Here is a 23,053-nt window from a genome sequence, read left to right as displayed (position 1 = left end):
TACCTAATAAAAAGAGGACTGTTTTTCAATTGCTTGTGTAGGACTGTTAATGCTAAATTGCTCTCCACAACAGTGCTTACAAAGTTTGAAGAACTGGTAATTCCTGTATAATGTTTATCTAAAATGGTGCACTTTATTATTTTACAGTCCTATTTACATATACTTACTATGTAATTACTGGTGTATGTACCTATTAGTTAATGTACAGTAACTTGCCTTATCTTTAACAACACTGATTCTCTTAACTAATTGGTCCAGTAGGGATACTGTAAGGACGTGCCTGTTTGTACCCACTTGTCCATAAGTACTACATATTTACCATGTACAGGTGCATCTCAATAAATTAGAATGTCGTGAAAAGTTAATTTTTTCTTGTAAGTTATTTCGAAAAGTGAAATTTTCATACATTTTAGGTTCATTGCATGAAAAGTAAAATATTTCAAAAGTTTTTTTTTGTTTTAATTTTGATGATTAGAGCTTACAGCTCATGAAAGTCAAAAATCAGTATCTCAAATATTAGAATATTTACATTTGAGTTTCAATTAATGACCATCCCTACAGTATAAATTCCGAGTATCTCTTGTTCTTTGAAACCACAATAATGGAGAAGACTGCTGACTTGGCAATGATCCAAGGGATGAACTTTGACGCCCTCCACAAAGAGGGTAAGTCACAGAGGGTCATTACTGAAAGGTGTGGCTGTTTACCGAGTGCTGTATCAAAGCATATTAAATGCAAAGTTGACTGGAAGGAAGAATTTGGATAGGAAAAGGTGCACAAGCAACAGGGATGACTGCAAGCTTGAGAACACTGTCAAGCAAAGCTGATTCAAACACTTGTGAGAGCTTCACAAGGCGTGAACTGAAGCTGGAGTCAGTGCATCAAGAGTCACCATGCTCCGACGTCTTCAGGAAAAGGCTACCAAGCCACTTCTGAACCAGAGACAACGTCAGAAGCATCTTACCTGGGCTGTGGAGAAAAAGAACTGGATTGTTGCTCAGTGGTCCAAAGTCCTCTTTTCAGATGAAAGTAAATTTTGCATTTCATTTGGAAATCAAGGTCCCAGAGTCTGGAGGAAGAGTGGAGAGGCACAGAATCCATGTTGCTTGAAGTCCAGTGTGATGTTTCCACAGTCAGTGATGATTTGAGCTGCCATGTCATCTGCTGGTGTTGGTCCACTGTGTTTTATGAAGTCCACAGTCAACGCAGCCATCTACCAGGAAATTTTAAAGCACTTCATGCTTCCTTCTGCTGACAAGCTTTATGGAGATACTGATTTCATTTTCCAGCAGGACTTGGCACCTGCCTACACTGCAAGGTACCAAAAGCTGGTTCAGTGACCATGGTTGTTACTGTGCTTGATTGGCCAGCAAACTCGCCTGACCTGAACTCCATAGAGAATCTATGGGGTATTGTCAAGAGGAAGATGAGAGACACCAGACCCAACAATGCAGATGACCTGAAGGCTGCTATCAAAGCAACCTGGGCTTCCATACCACCTCAGCAGTGCCACAAACTGGTCACCTCCATGCCACGCCGAATTGAGGCAGTGATTAAAGCAAAAGGAGCCCCTACCAAGTATTGAGTATACAGTAAATGAACATACTTTCCAGAAGACCAACAATTCACTAAAAATGTTTTTTTTTTTTTTTTTATTGGTCTTATGAAGTATTCTAATTTGTTGAGATAGTGAATTGGTGGGTTTTTGTTAAATGTGAGCCTAAATCATCACAATTAAAACAACCAAAGACTTAAACTACTTCAGTCTGTGTGCATTGAATTTATTTAATAAACGAGTTTCACAATTTGAGTTGAATTACTGAAATAAATTAACTTTTCCACGACATTCTAATTTATTGAGATGCACCTGTGTATATACTTTAGTAAGTACAGTAAAGTATCTAATTAGTTACATGTACAGGCACTACCTGTAAGTGACCGTTCTTAGCCACACGTGTCTGTATGTACAAATTAATTACCATGCATGTACGACTGTTAAGTACAGCCGTGTTTGTACACAACCATGTACGTACACTTCAGGTAAGTACCTTGTGTTACCACTCATTTGCCTGTAGGTACAAGATATTTACCATGTATGTACCAGGGAATTACACGTCCTGTAAAATAAAGTGCTACCAAAAACATTATTTAAAGGTGGGGTATGTAATTGTTCAAAAATGCTTTAGAAAACTGAGTCGGGGTCGAGTACCAAAACAAATTTGTAGCCAATCAGCAGTAAGGGGTGCATCTACTCATGATACAGAGGAGAGAGAGCTCATCAGTGCACAGGACGGACATTAGCCGAGCAGAGCGACGACAGAAAGATAAGAGATTACGGATAAAAAACAAAAGAGGAAAACGTCTGTGGAACGATTAGGCAAGAAGTGGGACCTGTGTAAATATAGGATCAGCTTTCCAGTGCTGGAGAGAACTCAAGGAGTGGAAGGCCTGTGATCAGACGCCGAGGTTGCTTTGTTTCTTCTCGATAGGCGAGTAACACCATGTCTACACCAGACATGTCGCGCCGCAACAGTTCAAGTCTGCCTACACTGGACGCGATAAAGCGACCAATGAAAATCATTTTAAATTTGTGTCAATACGTCATAAATAGAACGCGGCAGCAGTTTTCTGTTGGAGATTTGTCATGCCGCACAGCTTCCAGTGTAGACAGCATCACTGATTATAATGATTTCTATAGTATTTTGGCGCGCCGCTCGCGTCCGGTGTGGACATGGTGTAACATTGGTTTTGCTTTGATTCACAGAACTAATCGTTGCCTGGGTTGCATAGGCTATGTATGTGTGGGGCGGAGCTATCAAAATAGGGGCGAGACCATTTGGGGTAGGGGTTTGTTTTGGTGATTTCAAATATCAACATTGGCTACCAGAAATCGTTTACCCCACCTTTAAAGATTAAACCCACTTTATAATGACAATAATAAATATAATTAGTATACATAACATTTAATTAAAACCAACTAATAATAAAGGCAACGTAATATATCGAATACGTCATAAAAATAATTTGCTAGTTAAAAGCCAAAGTAAAAAGATAATGTTTTAATTTATAGACCTAAACCATTTGTACAGATTTTTTTTGTGTGTGTGTCCAGTATATTTCTTGTTCTTGTGTGAGAAGGTGAGAATGTTGATGTTCATCTCTGGGTTTTTATTGGACAGGAGGAAGCAGAGATACCAGAGTGCTCCCCGGAACATCCATAGACATGTGCTGATGTCTGAGATCAAGGAGGCAACAGCTACTCTTCCTTTAGTAAGAGACAATTTTCCTAAACTACACCTTCAGTCAGTAAGAATGCAGTAATCAAAACATACTCTTTTACCCCTTTTCCACCAACGCAGTTTAAGTGCTGGTTCAGAGCCAGAGCCTTGTTTCAAATTGATTCATTGTCTTTCGACACCCAAAGCACCAGCTCCGAACCAGGAAAAGTGGTTCGTAAATAGCACCAAAACATTGCTGGGCTAGAAGTAAGAACCGTTTGTGTCAGGGGCTGGGGGCAGGGTTACCGTGACCAACAAAATTCTAATTGACTGCCATATTTGAAGTAACAGCTAAACACGAACATGTTGGATTCGCTGTGTTTGGATGTCGATGTAGGTTCTTAAAGCCATGAACATCAATAGCAACGAAACGTCCACCATGTATCGTTGCCGGTCCGCCCGGCGCGTGGCACCGGTGCACCGCGGGAGCGACTGGAAGGCAGACAGTTCTTTATGCTCCCACTCTGCATGCCTAACAAGCCTGTTGTGTTTGGCGCTGCTGCGCTAGCGTTGCTAGGGAAATGAGACGCATTCAGTGATGTAACGCCTGTTTCACACATGCTCCGTCTGCATGCTCGTGCTGCTTCTGCACCGCATATGTAACGCACACGGACTCATTGTGCTTTCACACAGGACGCGTTTGCAGTCCACTCCTGATCAGCGGCTGTTTCCCACACAAACAACATTTATCCATTATTTTGATTTCAAATCCAAACGTTGTTAGCCTATACTGAAAGTGCTTTTTCAGCATTGTGATCCTCTTTTATCACGATACAGTTACACAATCTTTCATAGACATATTCATGTTTAAACTCAATTAATATAGGCCTAAACAATGCATTTGTAGATAGATTTATAAATTAAGTTGCTCAAACGCATTTAAACACAGCCTATAGCCTACGTTGTGTTAGGCTATCACGAATATTTTAAATTAAAACTACTGACAGAAACAGTCAGCTCTCGTGGCTTTTACATTTAAATCTTTATTACAAACAGTCTTAAGATATTTTGGATGAAAACTGGGAGGTTTGTGACTGTCCCATTGACTGCCAAGTAAATAACACTATGGGCCCAGAAATGTATGAAAAGCATCGCATCGTCAGAATAGTCCATATGTCATCAGTGGTTCAATCTGAATTTAATGAAGCAACGAAAACACTTTTTCTGCACAAAGAAAAAACAATGATTTTATTCAACAATTTGTCTCCTCTGGTTCAGCGTAGCACCATTTTGGAGAATATCCGGATATTCTGCAAAATGGCACTACGCTGAACCAGAGGAGACGAATTGTTGAATAAAATCATTGTTTTGTTTTCTTTGTGCAGAAAGTGTTCTCGTCGCTTAATTAAATTCAGATTGAACCACTGACCAGATTGATTTACTTGGCAGTCAATGGGAACAGTCACTAACCTCCCGGTTTTCATCCAAAATATCTTAAATTGTTTTCAGAAGATGAACGAAGCTTTTACGGGTTTGGAACGACATATAGTAAGTGATTAATGACAAAAATGTTATTTTGTGGTGGAGTATCCCTTTAAGCCTTTTCATTTGATACAACTAAATTTACATTTAGTCATTTAGCAGATGCTTTTATCCAAAGTGACTTACAAATGAGGACAATGGAAGCAATCAAAATCAACAAAAGAGCAATGATATGCAAGTGCTATAACAAGTCTCGGTTAGCTTAACGCAGTACACGTAGCAAGTTTTTATTATTATTATTATTATTATATAAATAAAAAGAAAACAGAGAATAGAAAAAGAATAGAGCAATTAGAGTTAGAGGCCTTTTTTACTTTTGTTAATTGTATAATAAATAAAGAGAAAACAAATAGAAAGAATACAAAAAGATTAGAAAAGCTAGTTTTTTTTTGTTTTTTTAAGAATAGATAATAAAATATTATAAACTTTTAAAAGCTCCGATTCAGTACTGTGTTGTGCTCTAAAACCTGACTGAAAAACTTCAAACACTGAATTTCTCATCAAGAAGAACTGTAGTTGGGTAAAAACAACCTTCTCCAGAACTTTCGAACGGAAAGGTAGTTTTGAAATCGGTCTAAAATTAGAAAAGTTTGTAGGGTCCAAATTCAGTTTTTTCATAATAGGCTGCACTATAGCATGCAGAGGTGGGTAGAGTACCCAAAAACTGTACTCAAGTAAAAGTAATAGTCTGAATAGTTACTTGAGTAAGAATAAAAAAGTACTGGATTAAAAAAAACTAGTCAAGTAGTTAGTTACTAGTTACTTTGGATCATATACTGTATATCTATAGTTTATTTTTATTTAGACATGTAGATAAAATTTATTGTGTGTGTGTGTGTGTGTGAAAGAGAAAGTGTGTGTGTGTGTGTGGCTGCACTGGAGTGCACACCTGCATGATTTTCTAACAGCAGCACCCATTTAGAAAGACCCTGGACACGAAACACCTCGAGGATAAACTTAACTCTTCTCAGGAGAAACGCCGATAAAATGGATCAGACTCATCCGCATTTTAAATGGAGTTTATTTTAAGAACGGAACTTTTACAATCATCCGGCGAAATGGAAGGCAGTTTGGATTACCTTTGCTGAAGTTCACAACCCGTGTACTGAAGAAAATGCCACGAGTCAGCGGAGGCCTTCCTGAGGCCCAGACCGCAGATTCCCTCGCCGGCTGGATCGAGGCGGAGTTACGCTTTTTGAGGGACATCGTTCAGCCAGCACTGGAGGCGCCACGGAGCGGAACCCATCAACAAAAGCAGGTGGGCAAAGATAAACTTGCATATTTATGGCAGAACAGAAAATCTAGAGCAATCCAAATTATTCTTAACAACAGTACATACCCAAATGTACCAGTCGGCGTAAATAATATACTAACTGTGCAGAATTACTACACTTCTAAATGCGCGCCTGAGAGGCTTGAAGGCGTGTTAAATGCACCGCCTTGGACTGGATCATTATTTCCCGTACAATCTAGCCAATTTAACACTTCTCTGTTTACTGTCACTGAAGTGGAGAAAGTGGTTAATGACCTCCCCAATAATAAAGCAAGCGGACTTGATGGAGTGACTTATGAAACGCTGAAGACTACCAAACAAATGGTGTGTCCAATTCTGACCAACATATTTAACATCTGTCTGGAAAATGGTAAAGTTCCAGAATCATGGAAAGGGGCCCTGATCCACCGTATCCCCAAAAAAGATAATATTCCTGACGACCCGTCTACCTGGAGAGACATCTCCTTACTACCTACAGTCTATAAGGTGTTTATGAAATGTATGCTGTCACGAATACTTCCTTGGTTAGTAGAGACAGGAATACTTTCACCAAAGCAAAACGCTTATATCAATAGGCAGGGGATGAATGAACATGTCTTTTGTCTTAAAACGGGAATAGACGTCTTCAAACATTCATCTACCAGGTTCTTCACTGTCTTTTTGGATTTTCGTGATTCATTTGGCACATTGCCCCATGATATCATGTTTCACGCATTAGACGAAATAAGATTACCACAGCTGTATGCAGATGTAATTAAAGATGTTTATAATAACTCTTACATCCAAGTCATATGTGGAAGCGCCCTAACCGATCCCATACCACTTAAAATCGGCATCAAAACAGGGTGCCCGTGGAGCGCCATCAATTTCATTCTGGCGATTAACTCCTGGATGAAGTGGCTGTGCCAGTGCGCGCCTGCAGGTGTGCGATCCCCAAACCCAGTGCAAGGCTACGCAGACGATGTGGAAATCTCCTCAAGAGATGAAAGTGTAATTTCCAGCATGCTCCTCCGCACGGATGAGTTCATAAGGTGGTCGGGTTTAGACATCAAACATACAAAATGTGCTGCATTCTATGAACGACGCAGTGGAGGAAACAGATGGTATAAAGCAAAGTCTGACAAGCCCCCTGCCTTCTCATTAATGCAGAAACGCAGCCGACTGTATGAACGCCACGAAACATATCTGTGGTGAGGGGGGGGGGCGTGGTTAGCGGAGTCTGCAGCGGGAGAGAGAGCCTGGAGACGAGCGGTGAGTAAGTGGGTCAAGTGCAAGATGACATTCACCTGTTTCTCGTTTCCAGTGATTGGCGTGGGGAGAGTACAAAAGCCACAGAGAGGCAAACGGCTAGGGAGAGGGACAGACTGAGGACTCGGGACTAAGGAATTGCTGCTGTATCCCAGTGAAACGGAAAAGGACTGTGAACTTATGTTTGTTTTGAAAGTGCCTCGAGCACAAGTGTTATTTTGTGGGACATTTGAATAAACGGTCCGAGCCTCAGTCACACTGACTCCGACTTCTTCCTTCCTCTCTCGTGAGCCTTGCTACAATATCCTTATCTGGGTCATACATTTAACGTCAGTGGCGATTGGGAGGAACAGATCACAGAGCTGTGTCATGAGTATACCCAAAGACTTGGGCTGATTGATGCTGCCCCACTCCCCATAATGATGAAAATTGAAGCCATCAGGCTGATCGCAGCGGCTAAAATCCAACACCTTTTGCCGAACGTACATATTCCACAACGTACACTGTCAGCGATGAACAACGAAACGGTGAAGCTGGTGAGGAAATGGTTTTGTCTTAATAGTCATACAACTAGGGACATTATCTTCCAGTCGCGTAGAGACGGAGGTCTCGGCGCCCCAAACATTGAATGGCTCTACACTGCGTCCAGAACAGGACATCTTCTAAACATGCTTAACAATGACGATACAACTGTTAGAGAACTATCACGCGAATCGCTGTTTTTACATCTAGAGCGTCGCAAAATACCTGCTGCTTCCATAAACGAGTCCCAGTTTCTTGGATTTAAACTTAAGCAGAACGGAAAGTTAGACATCAGAGCAGCTGGATTTGGAGTGCGCTCCGACTGGCTGGATTTAAACGACCTCTGCTGCCGTACAGGAATACAGCTGTCTTGGCTGGGACCCGACGGAGAAGTAGTTGTTCTTAACGACAGCATAATCACTGATCCGCTGGCAGAGGTGGGTAGTAACGAGTTACATTTACTTCGTTACATTTACTTGAGTACATTTTTTGGGTAACTAATACTTTTAGAGTATATTTTAAAATGGGTACTTTTACTCTTACTCAAGTATATTTTTAGAGAAAAAACGGTACTTTTACTTCGTTACTGTGGGCGACTCTCCTCTCGTTACTGTATCTTAATGCAATACAAGTAAAAAATGCTTCGGTTTATTCCAAACGCGCCATCTACCTTTCTCTGGGCAATGAACGATGCCCATTCGCGAATGATTCATTCTTTTGAGTTGATTCTGTTTAAAGGCTTTATCAAACCAGTCGGCAAACCAGTGAATCGGTTCGCGAATCAGTTTGAATGATTCGTTCAGTTCCTGCCGCACGCGCTGAGTCTCTAAAGCGGTTCTCGCTCCGATAACAGAGAGTTTAAGAACATCAAGAGCGCTGAAGACGTGGCTTTGGATCTACAGTCAGTTGAAAGCAAATCTGCAAAGGCTTGTTTGCTAGAGCTATGAAGATCTTTTATTAGATGAACACCGCGTGTGCTGTCTTCTGTTCCACAGGTATAGGCCACGATACCACTATGACATTACCAGTTTGTTGTACATGTACCTTACATTAAATACAATGTATAATTTATACATTAAATAAGCTGTCACAGAGTATGAAATGAACACCCGCGTTAGCTCTGCGCAGCGGCGCGCGGCCTGTTCTAGACACAATTAATATTCATATTTTTACAATATTTACGCTTGCAAAAATATAGGCTACATTTGTTTACATTTTGCAGAACAGAAGATCCGTCAATATGCATTTGTTTTGTTATGTTCAGAGCAGTCATGTGAGGCGTTTTCAGAGGTTTCAGTGTCAGAGGTTATAGGATAATACATAATTAATTTACTTTAAAATATAATTTAATTCAGTGATGCAAATCAGAATTTTCATCAGCTGTTACTCCAGTTTTCGGAGTCATGTGATCCTTCAGAAATCATTATAATATATCGATTTATTACCAGTGTTGGAAACAGTTTTGCTGCTTAATATTTTTTGGAACCTGTGACATTTTGTTCAGTATTCTTTGATGAATAGAAAGCTAAAAAGAGCAGCACTGATAATAAATCAACATGATTTCTGAAGGATTATGTGACTCTGAAGACTGGGGTAAAGGCTGATCAAAATTCTGATTTGCATCACTGAAATAAATTACATTAATATATATATATATATATATATATATATATATATATTGAACGGCAGTGTGTGTGTGTGTGTGTATACACATTACATAAATGTAATCTATATATCTAAATAAAAATAGACTATATTCAGTACCTATATGATCCAAAGTAACTAGTAACTAACTACTTGAGTCGTTTTTTTATCCGATACTTTTTTACTCTTACTCAAGTAACTATTCAGACTATTACTTTTACTTTTACTTGAGTAAATATTTCTAGAAGTACTTTTACTTTTACTTGAGTACAATTTTTGGGTACTCTACCCACCTCTGTCCGCTGGTTTCCACGCTGGCGATCCTCAATAAAGACAGTACACCTCATCAGCTACAGATTAAACGTAAGAGCCTCAATTCTTCATTTTAGACAGACCCAAAATGGACAGCACTGGACGGGTCTCAGATTACAAGGAAACCTTGCATTACTTCAATTTGCCGACCATTCAGTGTCTCATTCTGTCCTGTCAAACCCCTCAATCTCAGATGACATTCTGATATTCATGATTAAAGCAAGGCTACAGTGTCTACCAACAAAGTATAATTTGGCAATATGGTATCCATCAAAGCATGAAACCTATTGTATATTACATCCAACTCAGCAGGAAAATGAAACGGTTGCTCATATACTAAACGGATGCTACAATTATAAAGGACTTTATGTGGCCAGACATGACCGTTTGGTTGATCTGGTTGCAAAGGATTTGGAAAAGGTAATCTGTGGACATGATAGTAAGATTTACAAGCATAGCACTGTACGAATGAACTGGTTTCATCATAACATTTCTGACAGTGATTACTTTAAAAGCATTCCAAATACTCCTGACATTGTAATTGTAAATGAGGTTATGAAATCTGTATGTATCTTTGAGGTGGGCTGCTGTTTTGACCTGTATATTAATACTTGCTACTATTCCAAACTATTGAAATACCAACCTCTGGTAGATCTCCTTCTCCAACTTGGATACAACTGTAGATTAATGGTTTTGGTATTTGGAAGTTTGGGCCCTGTCCATAAGAGTGTGATCAGAGGGCTGCAGTTAGGGGGGCTGCAAAAAAAGGCTTGCAAAATTCTGCTCTATTTCAGCCACCATAAGGAGCATGCAAATATGGAGACGGAGATGTTTTGTTTATCCTTAATGTGTTGAGTATCATAAATGGAAGGACTTGTGCAAGTATGTGAGCCACGAACTGTAGATCTGTCACCTTGTGAAAAACTCTTCCCAGAGTATTTGGATCTCGTTGTCTTTGTAATGTCTTTTAGATCCAAATAAAAGTATTCGTGCGTGCGTGCGTGCCTAATGTCGTGGCCTAATGGTTAGAGAGTCAGACTTGTAATCCAAAGGTTGCGGGTTCGAGTCTCAGGCCTGCAGGGTAGGTGGGGGGAGTGAATGTACAGCGCTCTCTCCAGCCTCAATACCACGACTGAACCCCCAACTGCTCCCCGGGCTACCTACTGCTCCTGGTGTGTGTTCACGGTGTGTGTGTGTGTTCACTGCTGTGTGTGTGCACGTTGGATGGGTTAAATGCAGAGCACGAATTCCGAGTATGGGTCACCATACTTGCCCGTATTTCATTTCACTTCACACACACACACACACACACACACACACACTGCCGTTCAAAAGATTTTTTATGTAATTTATTTCAGTGATGCAAATCAGAATTTTCATCTGCCTTTACGCCAGTCTTCAGTGTCACATAATCCTTCAGAAATCATTCCAATATGTTTATTTATTATCAATGCTGTTCATTTTAGCTTTCTATTCATCAAAGAATCCTGAACAAAATGTCACAGGTTCCAACACTGGTTATAAATCAGTAAATTAGAATGATTTCTGAAGGATCAAATGACTCTGAAAACTGGAGTAACAGCTGATGAAAATTCTGATTTGCATCACTGAATTAAATTATAGTAATTTAATATATTTAATTTATAGTAATTATAGTAATTTAATTATAATTTATAATTAAATTATAGTGTATTAATTATGTAAAACCTGACACGGAGAAGAGTGAAAACTCGCATCTGAAAATAACGAAACAAATGCACATTGACGGATTTTCTTCCGTCTGTTCTGCAAAATGTAAACAAATGTAGCCTATATTTCTGCAAGCGTAAATATTGTGAAAATATCAATATTAATTGTGTCTAGGCAAAGGCATTCCTCCTGGAACAGGTCGCACGTCGCTGCACTCAACCCTCTTGATGTTCTTAGCTTTCTGTTACAAGGAGCATCGCCCACAGTATAAAGTAAAAGTACCGTTTTTTTTTCACTAAAAATGTACTTGAGTAAGAGGAAAAAGTACCCATTTTTAAATATACTCAAAGTATTAGTTACCCAAAAAATTACAGAAGTAAATGTAACTCGTAACTACCCACCTCTGATAGCATGTTTAAAATACGATGGTACACAGCCCGTAGACAGGCAACAATAGATTATAGCCAAAATCCTTGGGCCAATAACATTAAAAACCTGTTTAAAAATGCGTGTCGGAATAATATCCTGAGGACTGTTTGTAAACTTCAAATGTTCAACAATCTCTGCTAACATTGTGAGAGAAACAGGCTCAAACTGATTAAAAAAAAGCCGAGCATGAGACAGTTGAGACCGATGGATCATAATCGAGAACGTGTACAACAGGCCGGATCCTGCGATACAGCGACTCCACACAGCGCCCAGAGCAACCGCGATCTGAGACAGCCCACATCGGACGACATAAGGGTATGAGTGAGGTACTACAGAGGACGCCAGGTACAATTTCCGCCTCGCTTCCCACGTCTGCGGCGCCGTTTTCTTCCGGAAAAGGCACAGGGCAGCCGGCGCAAACTTTCCGGTATAGAAGACACATCCGGAGGAAGACAAATGCTTGCCTTACTTAGATCCTGCTTAATCAACTCCTCGGCAGAGTTTCGGATGTCAAAGAATATTTGTCTTTCGTAGATGAATGCAGTAGAGGCATGTTGAATAATCATAAATAAAAGCAGTACAATAACAGCCTGGTATGTCGCAGACGGCTAGCCACACTCACCGGCGCCATCCTTGATTCCAAATCAAATTAAATGTGTTTTTAGCCGATTCTTGAAGATGGCTAAGGACTCAGCTGCTCAGATTGAGTGGTGGTTTTGTCAGGATGGAACGTCGAAAGATGACATGTGGAGGGGTATATGTTGTGTCAGGATCCATTTTGAGGTTAAGGGTGCTTTCACACCTGCCTCATTTAGTTCGGTTGAATCGCACTAGAGTTCGTTGTCCCTCTTGGTGCGGTTCGTTTTGGCAGGTGTGAATGCATTAATCGCACTCTGGTGCGCACCAAAAGCAGATGAAACAAGCGTACTGAGACCTCCCTGAAGAAGTGGTCTCGGCCCGATTGCAAACGGACTCTGGAACGGTTCGCTTGTGGTGAGAAAGCAATCTGGCCCAACGGACCAGCGAAACAAGTGGTATCATAATTCATAACGGGAAATATGTTAGTCAATGTCTTTTGTGAGTGTGAGTGAGAATTTGTTATTGCAGTTGAAAACCAAAGAGCACCTTTTATTATTAAAAAGTTGTGTAATTAATTGCTCTTCTCCATGCATTACAAGAATGCTGTCCGGACAAAGCCTCGATTCCCACTGGCTGTAACTGTGTTTTATATATATACAGTGCCCTCCAAAAGTATTGGAACAGTAAGGCCAATTCCTTTATTTTTGCAGTAGACTGAAAACATTTGCGTTTGACATCAAAAGATGAATATGAGATGAGAGATTAACATTTCAGCTTTTATCTACAGGTATTTTCATCTGGGTCTGACACACAACTTAGAAGATAGCACATTTAGTTTGAACCCACCCATTTTTCATGTTACCAAAAGTATTGGAACAGATAGAATTAACATAGATTAAAGTGAAAAAGACTTAATATTTAGTTGCAAATCCTTTGCTTTCAATAACTGCATCAAGCCTGTGACCCATTGACATCACCAAACTTTTGCATTCTTCTTTTGTGATGCTTTTCCAGGTTTTCACCGCAGCCTCTTTCAGTTTTGGGGGGTTACTCCCTTCAGTCTCTTCTTTAGCAGGTAAAATGCATACCCTAGAGGGTTTAAGTGTGGAGATTGACTTGGCCAGTATAAAACCTTCCACTTCTTGCCCCTGATGAACTCCTTTGTTGTTTTGGCACTATTTTCTGGGTCATTATCTTGCTGCATGATGAAGGATCTTTCAATCAGTTTGGTTGCATCTTTCTGTAAATTGTCAGACAAAATATTTCTGTAGACTTCTGAGTTAACTTTGCTGCTGCCATCATGTGTTACTTCTTTAATGAAGATTAATGAGCCTGTCCCAGAAGAAGCGATGAAAGCCCAAGCCATTACATTACTTGTGTAATGTGTACTATAATGTACACCTGTGTACACTGTGTTTCAGATGAGCTTGTATGTTTGGGATCATGAGCAGATCCTTTCTTTCTCCAAAATTTAGCCTTTCCATCACTTTAGTCCATAAAATCAGTCCATAAAACCTTGTCCCAGAATTTTTGAGGCTCGTCTCCTATTCTTCTTGCTAATGAGTGGTTTGCATCTTCTGGTGTAGCCTCTGTACTTTTGTTCATGAAGTCTTCTTCGAACAGTAGATCGTGATGCCTTCACTCCTGCCCTCTGGAGGTTGTTGCTGATGTCACTAACAGTTGTTTTAGGGTCTTTCTTTACAGCTGTCACAATGTTTCTGCCATTAACTGCAGATGTTGTCCTTGATCTACCCGTTTGAGGTGTGTTACTTAGTACACCAGTGGTTTCTTTATTCCTCAGGAGATTCCAAATGGTTGTACTTGCTATTGCCAGTGTTTGTGCAATGGTTTGATTGATTTTGCATCTTCTCTCAGCTTCACAATTGCTCGTTTTTCACCCATAGACACCTCTCTGGTTTTCATGTTGGTTACACGTCTAACTAACTATAAATGCAGTTTGCACGGATCTGAAACTGAGCGCAGACATTCAGTGCTATTTATTGTTTGAATAATCAATTAATAGGACACACCAGGGCAACAAAACACACCTGTCAGTCACATGTTCCAATACTTTTGGTAACATGAAAAATGGGTGGGTTTAAACAAAGGGTGCTGTCTTCTAAGTTGTGTATCAGATCCAGATGAAAATACCTGTAAATAAAAGCTGAAATGTTATTCTCTCATCTCATATTCATCTTTTGATGTCAAACTCAAATGTTTACAGTCTGCAGCAAAAATAAAGGAATTGGCTTTACTGTTACAATAATTTTGGAGGGCACTGTATATATATATATATATATATATATATATATATATATATATATATATATATATATACATATATATATATATATATACACATATATATATATATATATATATACACATATATATATATATATATATATATATATATACACATATATATATATATATATATATATACACATATATATATATATATATATATATATACACATATATATATATATATATATATATATATATACACATATATATATATACACATATATATATATATATATACACATATATATATATATATATACACATATATATATATATATATACACATATATATATATATATATACACATACATATATATATATATATATATATATATATATATATATATATATATATATATATATATATATACACACTGTATGTGTATATACATTAGTTTTGCGTTTACCAGGACAGCTATAAAGCCACAATAAGCCTGTGGAGCAAACTTGTCATTCCGTCTTGATGAATGACGCAGAGGAACGTAAACAGGTGAACAGTGACCAATTAGAGGACAGCTTTACTCACATGTGACTTGCATGAACACAGTTTGGTACGCTTTGCAATGTTGCCTTGTGAAAGCGAACCGAACCAAGAAGAAAATGTAACAAGTTAATCCCAGTTTCGGAACAAAGCAAACTATCTACAGGTCTGAGAGCAACCTAAGAGTGAGGAGGAAGTGATCCGAGGTGTGCAGTGGAGAAACCAGCACATGATCATAAATGGAAGACCTAACTTGCCAAAGTGGCTAGTGGGAGTGACTGTGTTCCATGCCATTACTGAAATCCACTTGCATTTGGCAGGTGTCAAGCTCTGAGCATAACCCTCACGTGCAAATCACTAAATATTAATGTAAACCTGATTTGATAAATTTATAATCCTTTTTACCCATTACGGACACACAAAATGCCCTTACTAGTTGGTTGATATTTCACTATATAAATGTGGACATTGGGCTCTCAAGTATAGCTAAACAATAACAAACTCATATACACATACAATACTGCATGTTGATTTTGTATACCATTGGTTTATAAGGAATACTTCTCTATTGGACAAAAGGTTAAATATGTAGTTTTGTTCGTATATAGTTTATCTGTTTTATTATGGCGTACTAGAAAGGTTATTTTGGTCTTTTACAGGAAGTGACCACACAGCCAGGAATGAGTTTTGACCCTCTCCCTCCTCTGGACTCCATTGTGTCTTACATCAGACCAGAAAGGTACGACCTAGATGCTCTCAAGTTGTCTGACTTGTATGTCTGACTTGTATTACCCCTTAAAGTCGCCATCCTAAGCCCTGTGTCATATAAGATGTTTTCATATTAATATTCAAGGCCATTGACACTCCCTCGCATATAGGCTTTCAATCACAAAACATGTCTAAAATTTTTTTTCTTATCAGTGCAAAAGACACTAAAAATACTCTGTTAATTTTGGTCACACAAATAAGTGTTATACATCAATCAAAACTGTTAAGTGTCTACTTTTTTTTGTGTAAACCCACGATTACAACAAAACTTTGTGGTTTTGGAAAAAACAAACTGGATGCGCTCTGTCTTCTCCATCTCCGCGATCTGCTTTTAGAAACACGTCACTAAAATGAAGTGTAACTCAGCAAATACTCAACACAGAGACATGGGAGTTATCTCTATAGAAAGCTTGAAGTGTCTCCTTTTAAATGAAGTCATATCGAAAACAAACATTCTGTGATGAAGTAATCCATATGAAAACAACACGATGTTCAGTCTTTCCCGTCTAACTCATTATTTTTAATGCGATCCCACCCCCTCACGTTCATATGTAAATAACCACGTGAGCCGCGTGCACATGGAGATGCCCAACATAAACAAAGTGTCAGAAGATGCTTCATCGCGGCTATTGTTCGTTTCTGCAAGAAGACTAGCTGAGCAAATGTTGGATTTCCCTCAAAATAAGAGCAAGAGTTCATCCAGAAGAGAAGATCAATCTGATGAGTAAGTAATGTTTCTTTTTTGCATTAGTTAATGTGTTATTGTGACATAAACTTGAAAACGTTTAGTTGGCTTTTTCCCAAATGACAACCTGATGAATGCTACCATCTAAGAATGTTTAGATCATGCTTATTATTAACAATCTGTTCACAAATATATTTTAATAACGTGCTAAACAATAATAATTAGTTTCTCAGATATCCTTTTTTTTATAGTACAAAGTACATCCTTTTGTAGAACAAGACTTACGTGAGTCTATGGCTACAGAATCATAACAGCTACTATAAAATCATATATACTAGGCTATATGACTACAAAATCATAGTTGTTTTTTCCCCAAACTGTAATTCCTGACAACAATGTTTGAAATTAATGGGCAATTCATTGTATTTAAATTTCTTATGGCGCAATGATGTTTTTATGCTCTATATAAAACAATAAAAGTAATATGAGAGTACATTGTAACATGATGAATGCTACGAGTCCAAGTATATTTAGAACATGTTTGATTAATAGCCTACTCTGTTCAAAAATAGATTTTAATAACGTGCTAAACAATAATAATTAGTTTCTCAGATATAAAATGTCTTTTTTTTGTTTATGATAGTACAAAGCATGCGTGAGTCTATAAAACATTGAACATTGAATCAGATACCTGCACCACAGATGATGATTCCTGCTGACTTTCAATCTCTTCAAGCTGTTTTCCTCTGAGAGCGCTGTACCAACATCAGATGTTCAACTACACTGATATTCTATGGTAAAACAAGCTCCTTGACTACTGATTGTTTTTTCTTCTTGAATCCATGGAAATAAGCAGAAACACTTAAATAACACAGGTAAATATCAGGTATGATTTACTCGTTGAACAGAATCTGTTGCAGAAATGACTCAAAGTCTGTTCACATCTCTGTGGTTAGATCAGTGTGCACAATAATGTGTCTTTGACCTTCATTATGTATGTTTTGATTATACTGTGTTGTAAATAAAATACAAATAATAAAAAATAAAAATTTAAATCTCCTCACATTCTCTCTTACCTGCCTTAGTCACAGTCACACTGATGGGCCATTATGGGGCCATTAGGGGAGGGCCCTTTGTCTCTTAGGTGAAAATCACTTAATATTCAAGGCCATTACCACTCCCTCGCATATAGGCTTTCAATCACAAAACATGTCTTAAAGAATTTAAATCAATATATTGTTTTCTGTGAATGAGTAAGCAGAATGATTTTCACATAATTGTGAAGTAAATATTCTAGCCTACAAGACTGATTACACAAAAGTCTTATTCAGGACTAATTAGTGTGGCTTTTATGGTCTTATTTCAGTTACGTCCCAAAACTTACTAACCATGCATAATATTTTTTTTTCAAAAAAATGCAAAGATGTACAGCCATCTTGGTCACTTATTATTGTAGCACAGTTTGTGCTGAATACAAAAAAATACATGTTGGTAAATAGTATGTTATAAGTAGCTGAAATAAGCACAAATATCAGGGCGTGTCAAAACATGCCAAAATCATCTCAGACCCCAGATGGTTAAGTGATTTTCACACAAAGGGCCCTCCCCTAATGGTCCATAATTGCCCATCAGTGTGACTGTGACTTTGAGGCAGGTAAGAGAGAATGTGATGAGAGGAGATTTAAAAAAAAAAAAAAATATTATTTGTATTTTATTTACAACACAGTATAATCAAAACATACATAATGAAGGTCAAAGACACATTATTGTGCACACTGATCTAACCACAGAGATGTGAACAGACGTTCAGTAATTCCTGCAACAGATTCTGTTCAACAAGTAAATCATACCTTTTATATATATATATATATATATATATATATATATATATATATATATATATGTATATGTATATATATATATATATATATATATATATATATATATATATATATATGTATATATGTATATGTATGTGTACAGGGTGGGCCATTTATATGGATACACCGTAATAACATGGGAATGGTTGGTGATATTAAAGTCCTGTTTGTGGCACATTAGTATATGTGAGGGGGCAAACTCATCAAGATGTGTGGTGACCATGGTGGCCATTTAGAAGTCGGCCATCTTGGATACAACTTTAGTTTTTTCAATAGGAAGAGGGCCATGTGACACATCAAACTTATTGGTAATGTCACAAGAAAAACAATGGTGTGCTTGGTTTCAACGTAACTTTATTCGTTCATGAGTTATTTACAAGTTTCTGACCACTTATAAAATGTGTTCAATGTGCTGCCCATAATGTGGTGGTGCACCATCAATGGAAACCTCAAGGCCACTGGATATTTGAAATTGCTACATGATGATGTGTTTCCCTCTTTATGCACTGAAGCTAGCACGTTCCCTGAGTTTTTCCAGCAAGATGGTGCACCACCACATTATGCCAGGTCCGAGCATTCCTAGATGAACAGTTTCCTGGAAAGTGGATTGGTCGTCGTGGGCCAGTTGAATGGCCCCCAAGGTCTCCCGATCTGACCCTCTTAGACTTTTATCTTTGGGGTCATCTGAAGGCAATTGTCTATGGTGTGAAGATACGAGTGTATCCATATAAATGGCCCACCCTGTATATATATATGTATGTATATGTGTGTGTGTGTGTGTGTTATTTAAGTGTTTCTGCTTCTTTCCATAGATTCAAGAAGAAAAAAAACATAGTCAGTAGTCAATGATCTTGTTTTACCATACATGTATGTATGTGTGTATGTATGTGTGTGTATATATATATATATATATATATGTGTGTATATATGTATGTGTGTATACAGTATATGTATGTATATATGGGTATATATGTGTATATGTATATATGTGTGTATATATGTGTATATATATATTTATATACATGTATATTTGTTTTATAGACTCAACTAGAGTCTATAAACTAATTATTATTGTTTAGAAAAAAAAACAACTATGATTTTGCAGTCATATAGCTTAGTATGTATGATTTTATAGTAGCTGTTATTAGGGATGCACCGATACTGGTATCGGGTCGATACTGAGCTCATGTACTCGTATTCGTTAAAATGCCCTGATACTAAACGCCGATACCACGCATGTGATCAGTGCCATATTCAGACAAAAAAACACCAACAACAGAAAAACAGACAGCAGAATGTAGTTATTAGAGATTAAGGATGTCTAAAAATGTACATGCAATGAATATAATGTTAAACATTCAGTATTAATGCCTGTATAGCTGATGTGAGCAAGCTGATAAGCAAAACACGCTGAGTGGATCCAGCGCGCGGCGGCGCAGATGTGCGAGCTTGTCGAGTGAATATCCCTTTCTCACAGATATCACTGGAAAGTTTGTACTTCGGTCGGAAATGTCAAAAACGAGTAAGTAAAACAATGCACAAGTTACTTAACCGTAGGGAGAGAGAGATCGAGAGAGAGAGCGCGCGCGCACTTCTGTGGTGTGATCTTTATTGATGTTCGCTCAGCACGCATCATTTGAAGTAAAACTAAATCGTAAATATATGACAACATATAGGGGCATTCATTCACTTTAAACATCATTTATTTTTAACCTTAAGCATTGAACACGAGTGAAACACAAGTGAAACTATCAGCCTGTGTGAAATGCGCTAGGCTGTTCTGTACTTGTCCCTGTCATCTGCTCCGGTACACATAAGTGCGCGCGCTGTGCGTGTTTTCCTTGCTTCATGCGTGTTTCTGCAATTATATGGCTTTGAAATCTAAATGTTTCAGATTAAAAAAAATAAAAAATCTATATCTGAAAATGATTGATTTATAATGAGTGGTTCCCTGCATAATTACAGCAAAAAGCGTGGTAAGCACTGAGCCGCTGCAATGGAGCAGCTCTAATGCTATTTAAGATGATGTACCATAGAGCAAATAAATAAATAAAAAATTAACAGTGAAAGTAACAAAAAATTGTAAATGACATTTTAATGGGCATAATTAAGTGTGAAAAATAACTGAAGGATATACAGTCAAACCAAAAATGATTCAGAGACCAGATATAATTTTTTATTTATTAGTTTTTTTACTAGTGGGTGCAGGACACTATAGTTAATTAAAGTAACTGAGGATAGCAAAATAAAGTAAACTGTGAGAAATTATACCCCAAAATTCATCATACAGTGGACTACCAGTAAAATTGATACAAAAGTGAGACCAAAAATTATTCAGACCAAGTAATGGAAAAAATTGAAATTCAGGCTTTCATGAACCTGGTTGACAGCATGCCCAGGAGACTACAGGCTGCCATTAAGGCTAAGGGTGGCCCGACAAAGTATTGATAGTTGTGTAAATATTGTCATACCAGCAGCTGTCTGAATAATTTTGATTGATTGATAGAAAGGTATTATCAAGCTAAATTTGTTCTGACACAGTTTAACTTGGAGTTCTTGTAATATTTTATTAACTACAGCGAATAAAATGTGAGAAATGTTGAAGGTGTCTGAATAAATTTTGGTTTGACAGTATCTATTTGATAAATGAAGTTAATCAACTAACATTTTACATACTCATTTGTTTTCTTTACCCAATATTTAAAAAATGTAAAAATACAATAAAAATATCGGTATCGGTAATCGGTATCGGCAAGTACAAAAAATGTAAGTATCGTATCGGGCGAGTACTGGAAAAAGTGGTATCGGTGCATCCCTAGCTGTTATGATTCTGTAGCCATAGACTCACGTATGTTTTGTACTACAAAAGGATGTTCTTTGTACTATTAAAGAATATTTTATATCTGAGAAACTAATTATTATTGTTTAGCACGCTATTAAATCTATTTGTGAACATTAAACATTCTTCTAAACATTCTTGGAGCCGTAACATTCATGTTGTCATTTGGGAAAAACCTAACTAAACGTGTTCAAGTTTATGTCACAACAACATGTTAACTAATGCAAAAAAAGAAACATTACTTACTCATCAGATCGATCTTCTCTTCTGGGTGAACTCTTGTTCTTATTTTGAGGGAAATCCAGCATTTTCTCAGAGCGTCTTCTTCCAGAAACAAACAGTATAGCTGCGATGAACGACAACTCACTCTGTTTATGTTGGGCGTCTCCATGTGCGCGCGGCTCACGTGGTTATTTACATATGAACGGCACGAGCTGCGAGGGGGCGGGATCGGATTAGAGACAATGAGTTAGCTGGGAAAGACTGACCATCATGTTGATTTCATACGGATTACTTCATCACAAAATGTTTGTTTTTGATAATACTTAATTTAAAAGCAGACACTTCAAGCTTTCTATAGAGATAACATGTCTCATGTCTCTGTGTTGAGTATTTGCTGAGTTACAGTTAATTTTAGTGACGCGTTTCTAAAAGCAGTTCGCAGAGACGGAGAAGACCAAGAGCGCACCCTATTTGTTTTCTTTTTTTTCCAAAACCACAAAGTTGTGTTGTATTTGTGAGTGTACACAAAAAAAGTAGACACTTAACAGTTTCGATTGATGTATAACACTTATTTGTGTGACCAAAATTAACAGAGTATTTTTCGTGTCTTTTGCACTGATCTTAAAAAAACCAAGCTGGTATTGCCAGCGATACAGCCGACCCCAGAGGGTTAAAATGTCCCACAGGAGCCATAGCTTAACCTGTTAACATTTACCAGAGCGACGGCGCACTGAAGCGTTTTTTTCCCCACTAGTTTAATGTTTATGAATGAATTTAACGTGAAAGAATATCATTAATCTTAAAAAACTATATATCATTCTGAAGGTCTAAGCCTCAAGCATCGACGACAAATCGCTGTTTTCCGATGGAAAGCTTATAAGGAATGTATTTGCTACATTTGTGTAAGCAGTACACATCAAAACATGCAGAATAAAAAAGCAGTACATACCAGATTCATTGTAATAACGAGCCACAAACGCGTCCACTGCTGAAATCCCAGTTTAGTTAGAGAGTTAAGCGAACACATCCCATCGAGCACTTTTAGTCCAACGAAACAATAACGTTGTAATAAGGATGAATATTCCTTTTGTTTACATTTAATTTCTTCAGAGAGTTATTGTTCGCGTCCGTTATGGAATAAATTATGCTCAAAAACAGTGTCTTGGTGGTAAAAAACAACACGGTGCTGTAGCATACAGTTTTATAAACAGAATGAGACCGTCCACGGAAAAAAAGTCTCAGAAAAGCGGAATATAGATTATTTGAATTTGGCGCTCTCTCATCTGAGCAGCTGTCATCTGAGCGGGGCGTAACTTAGCGATCTGCTTTTTCCATAAAAAAATGTTTTTTCTTCTACATTTTTTATATATGTGTGTGTGTGTGTGTGTGTGTATTGTGTGGGGAATGTGGC

The 23,053-nt window shown here is 37.9% G+C and overlaps 1 protein-coding gene across 2 annotated transcripts in view; it reads left to right on the top strand.

Annotated features, from left to right (window-relative positions):
- The window catches only part of LOC306888532 (ribosome quality control complex subunit TCF25-like), a 120,257-nt gene that overhangs the window by 82,117 nt on the left and 15,087 nt on the right, over positions 1-23,053 (top strand). The window contains exons 15-16 of one of the 2 annotated variants that reach the window (XM_079446886.1): positions 3,180-3,270; positions 15,908-15,987. In XM_079446886.1, the coding sequence (XP_079303012.1) occupies positions 3,180-3,270; positions 15,908-15,987 (171 nt within the window). Of the gene's footprint in view, positions 1-3,179; positions 3,271-5,608; positions 5,856-15,907; positions 15,988-23,053 lie in introns of those variants that run through there. The other variant, XM_079446887.1, reaches the window with a different exon arrangement.

The sequence above is a fragment of the Barbus barbus genome, assembly GCF_936440315.1.
Source record: "Barbus barbus genome assembly, chromosome: 22".
Classification (NCBI taxonomy): domain Eukaryota; kingdom Metazoa; phylum Chordata; class Actinopteri; order Cypriniformes; family Cyprinidae; genus Barbus; species Barbus barbus.
The sequence above is the reverse complement of the archived record's forward strand: the minus strand, read 5'-3'. Positions and strand labels throughout refer to the sequence as shown.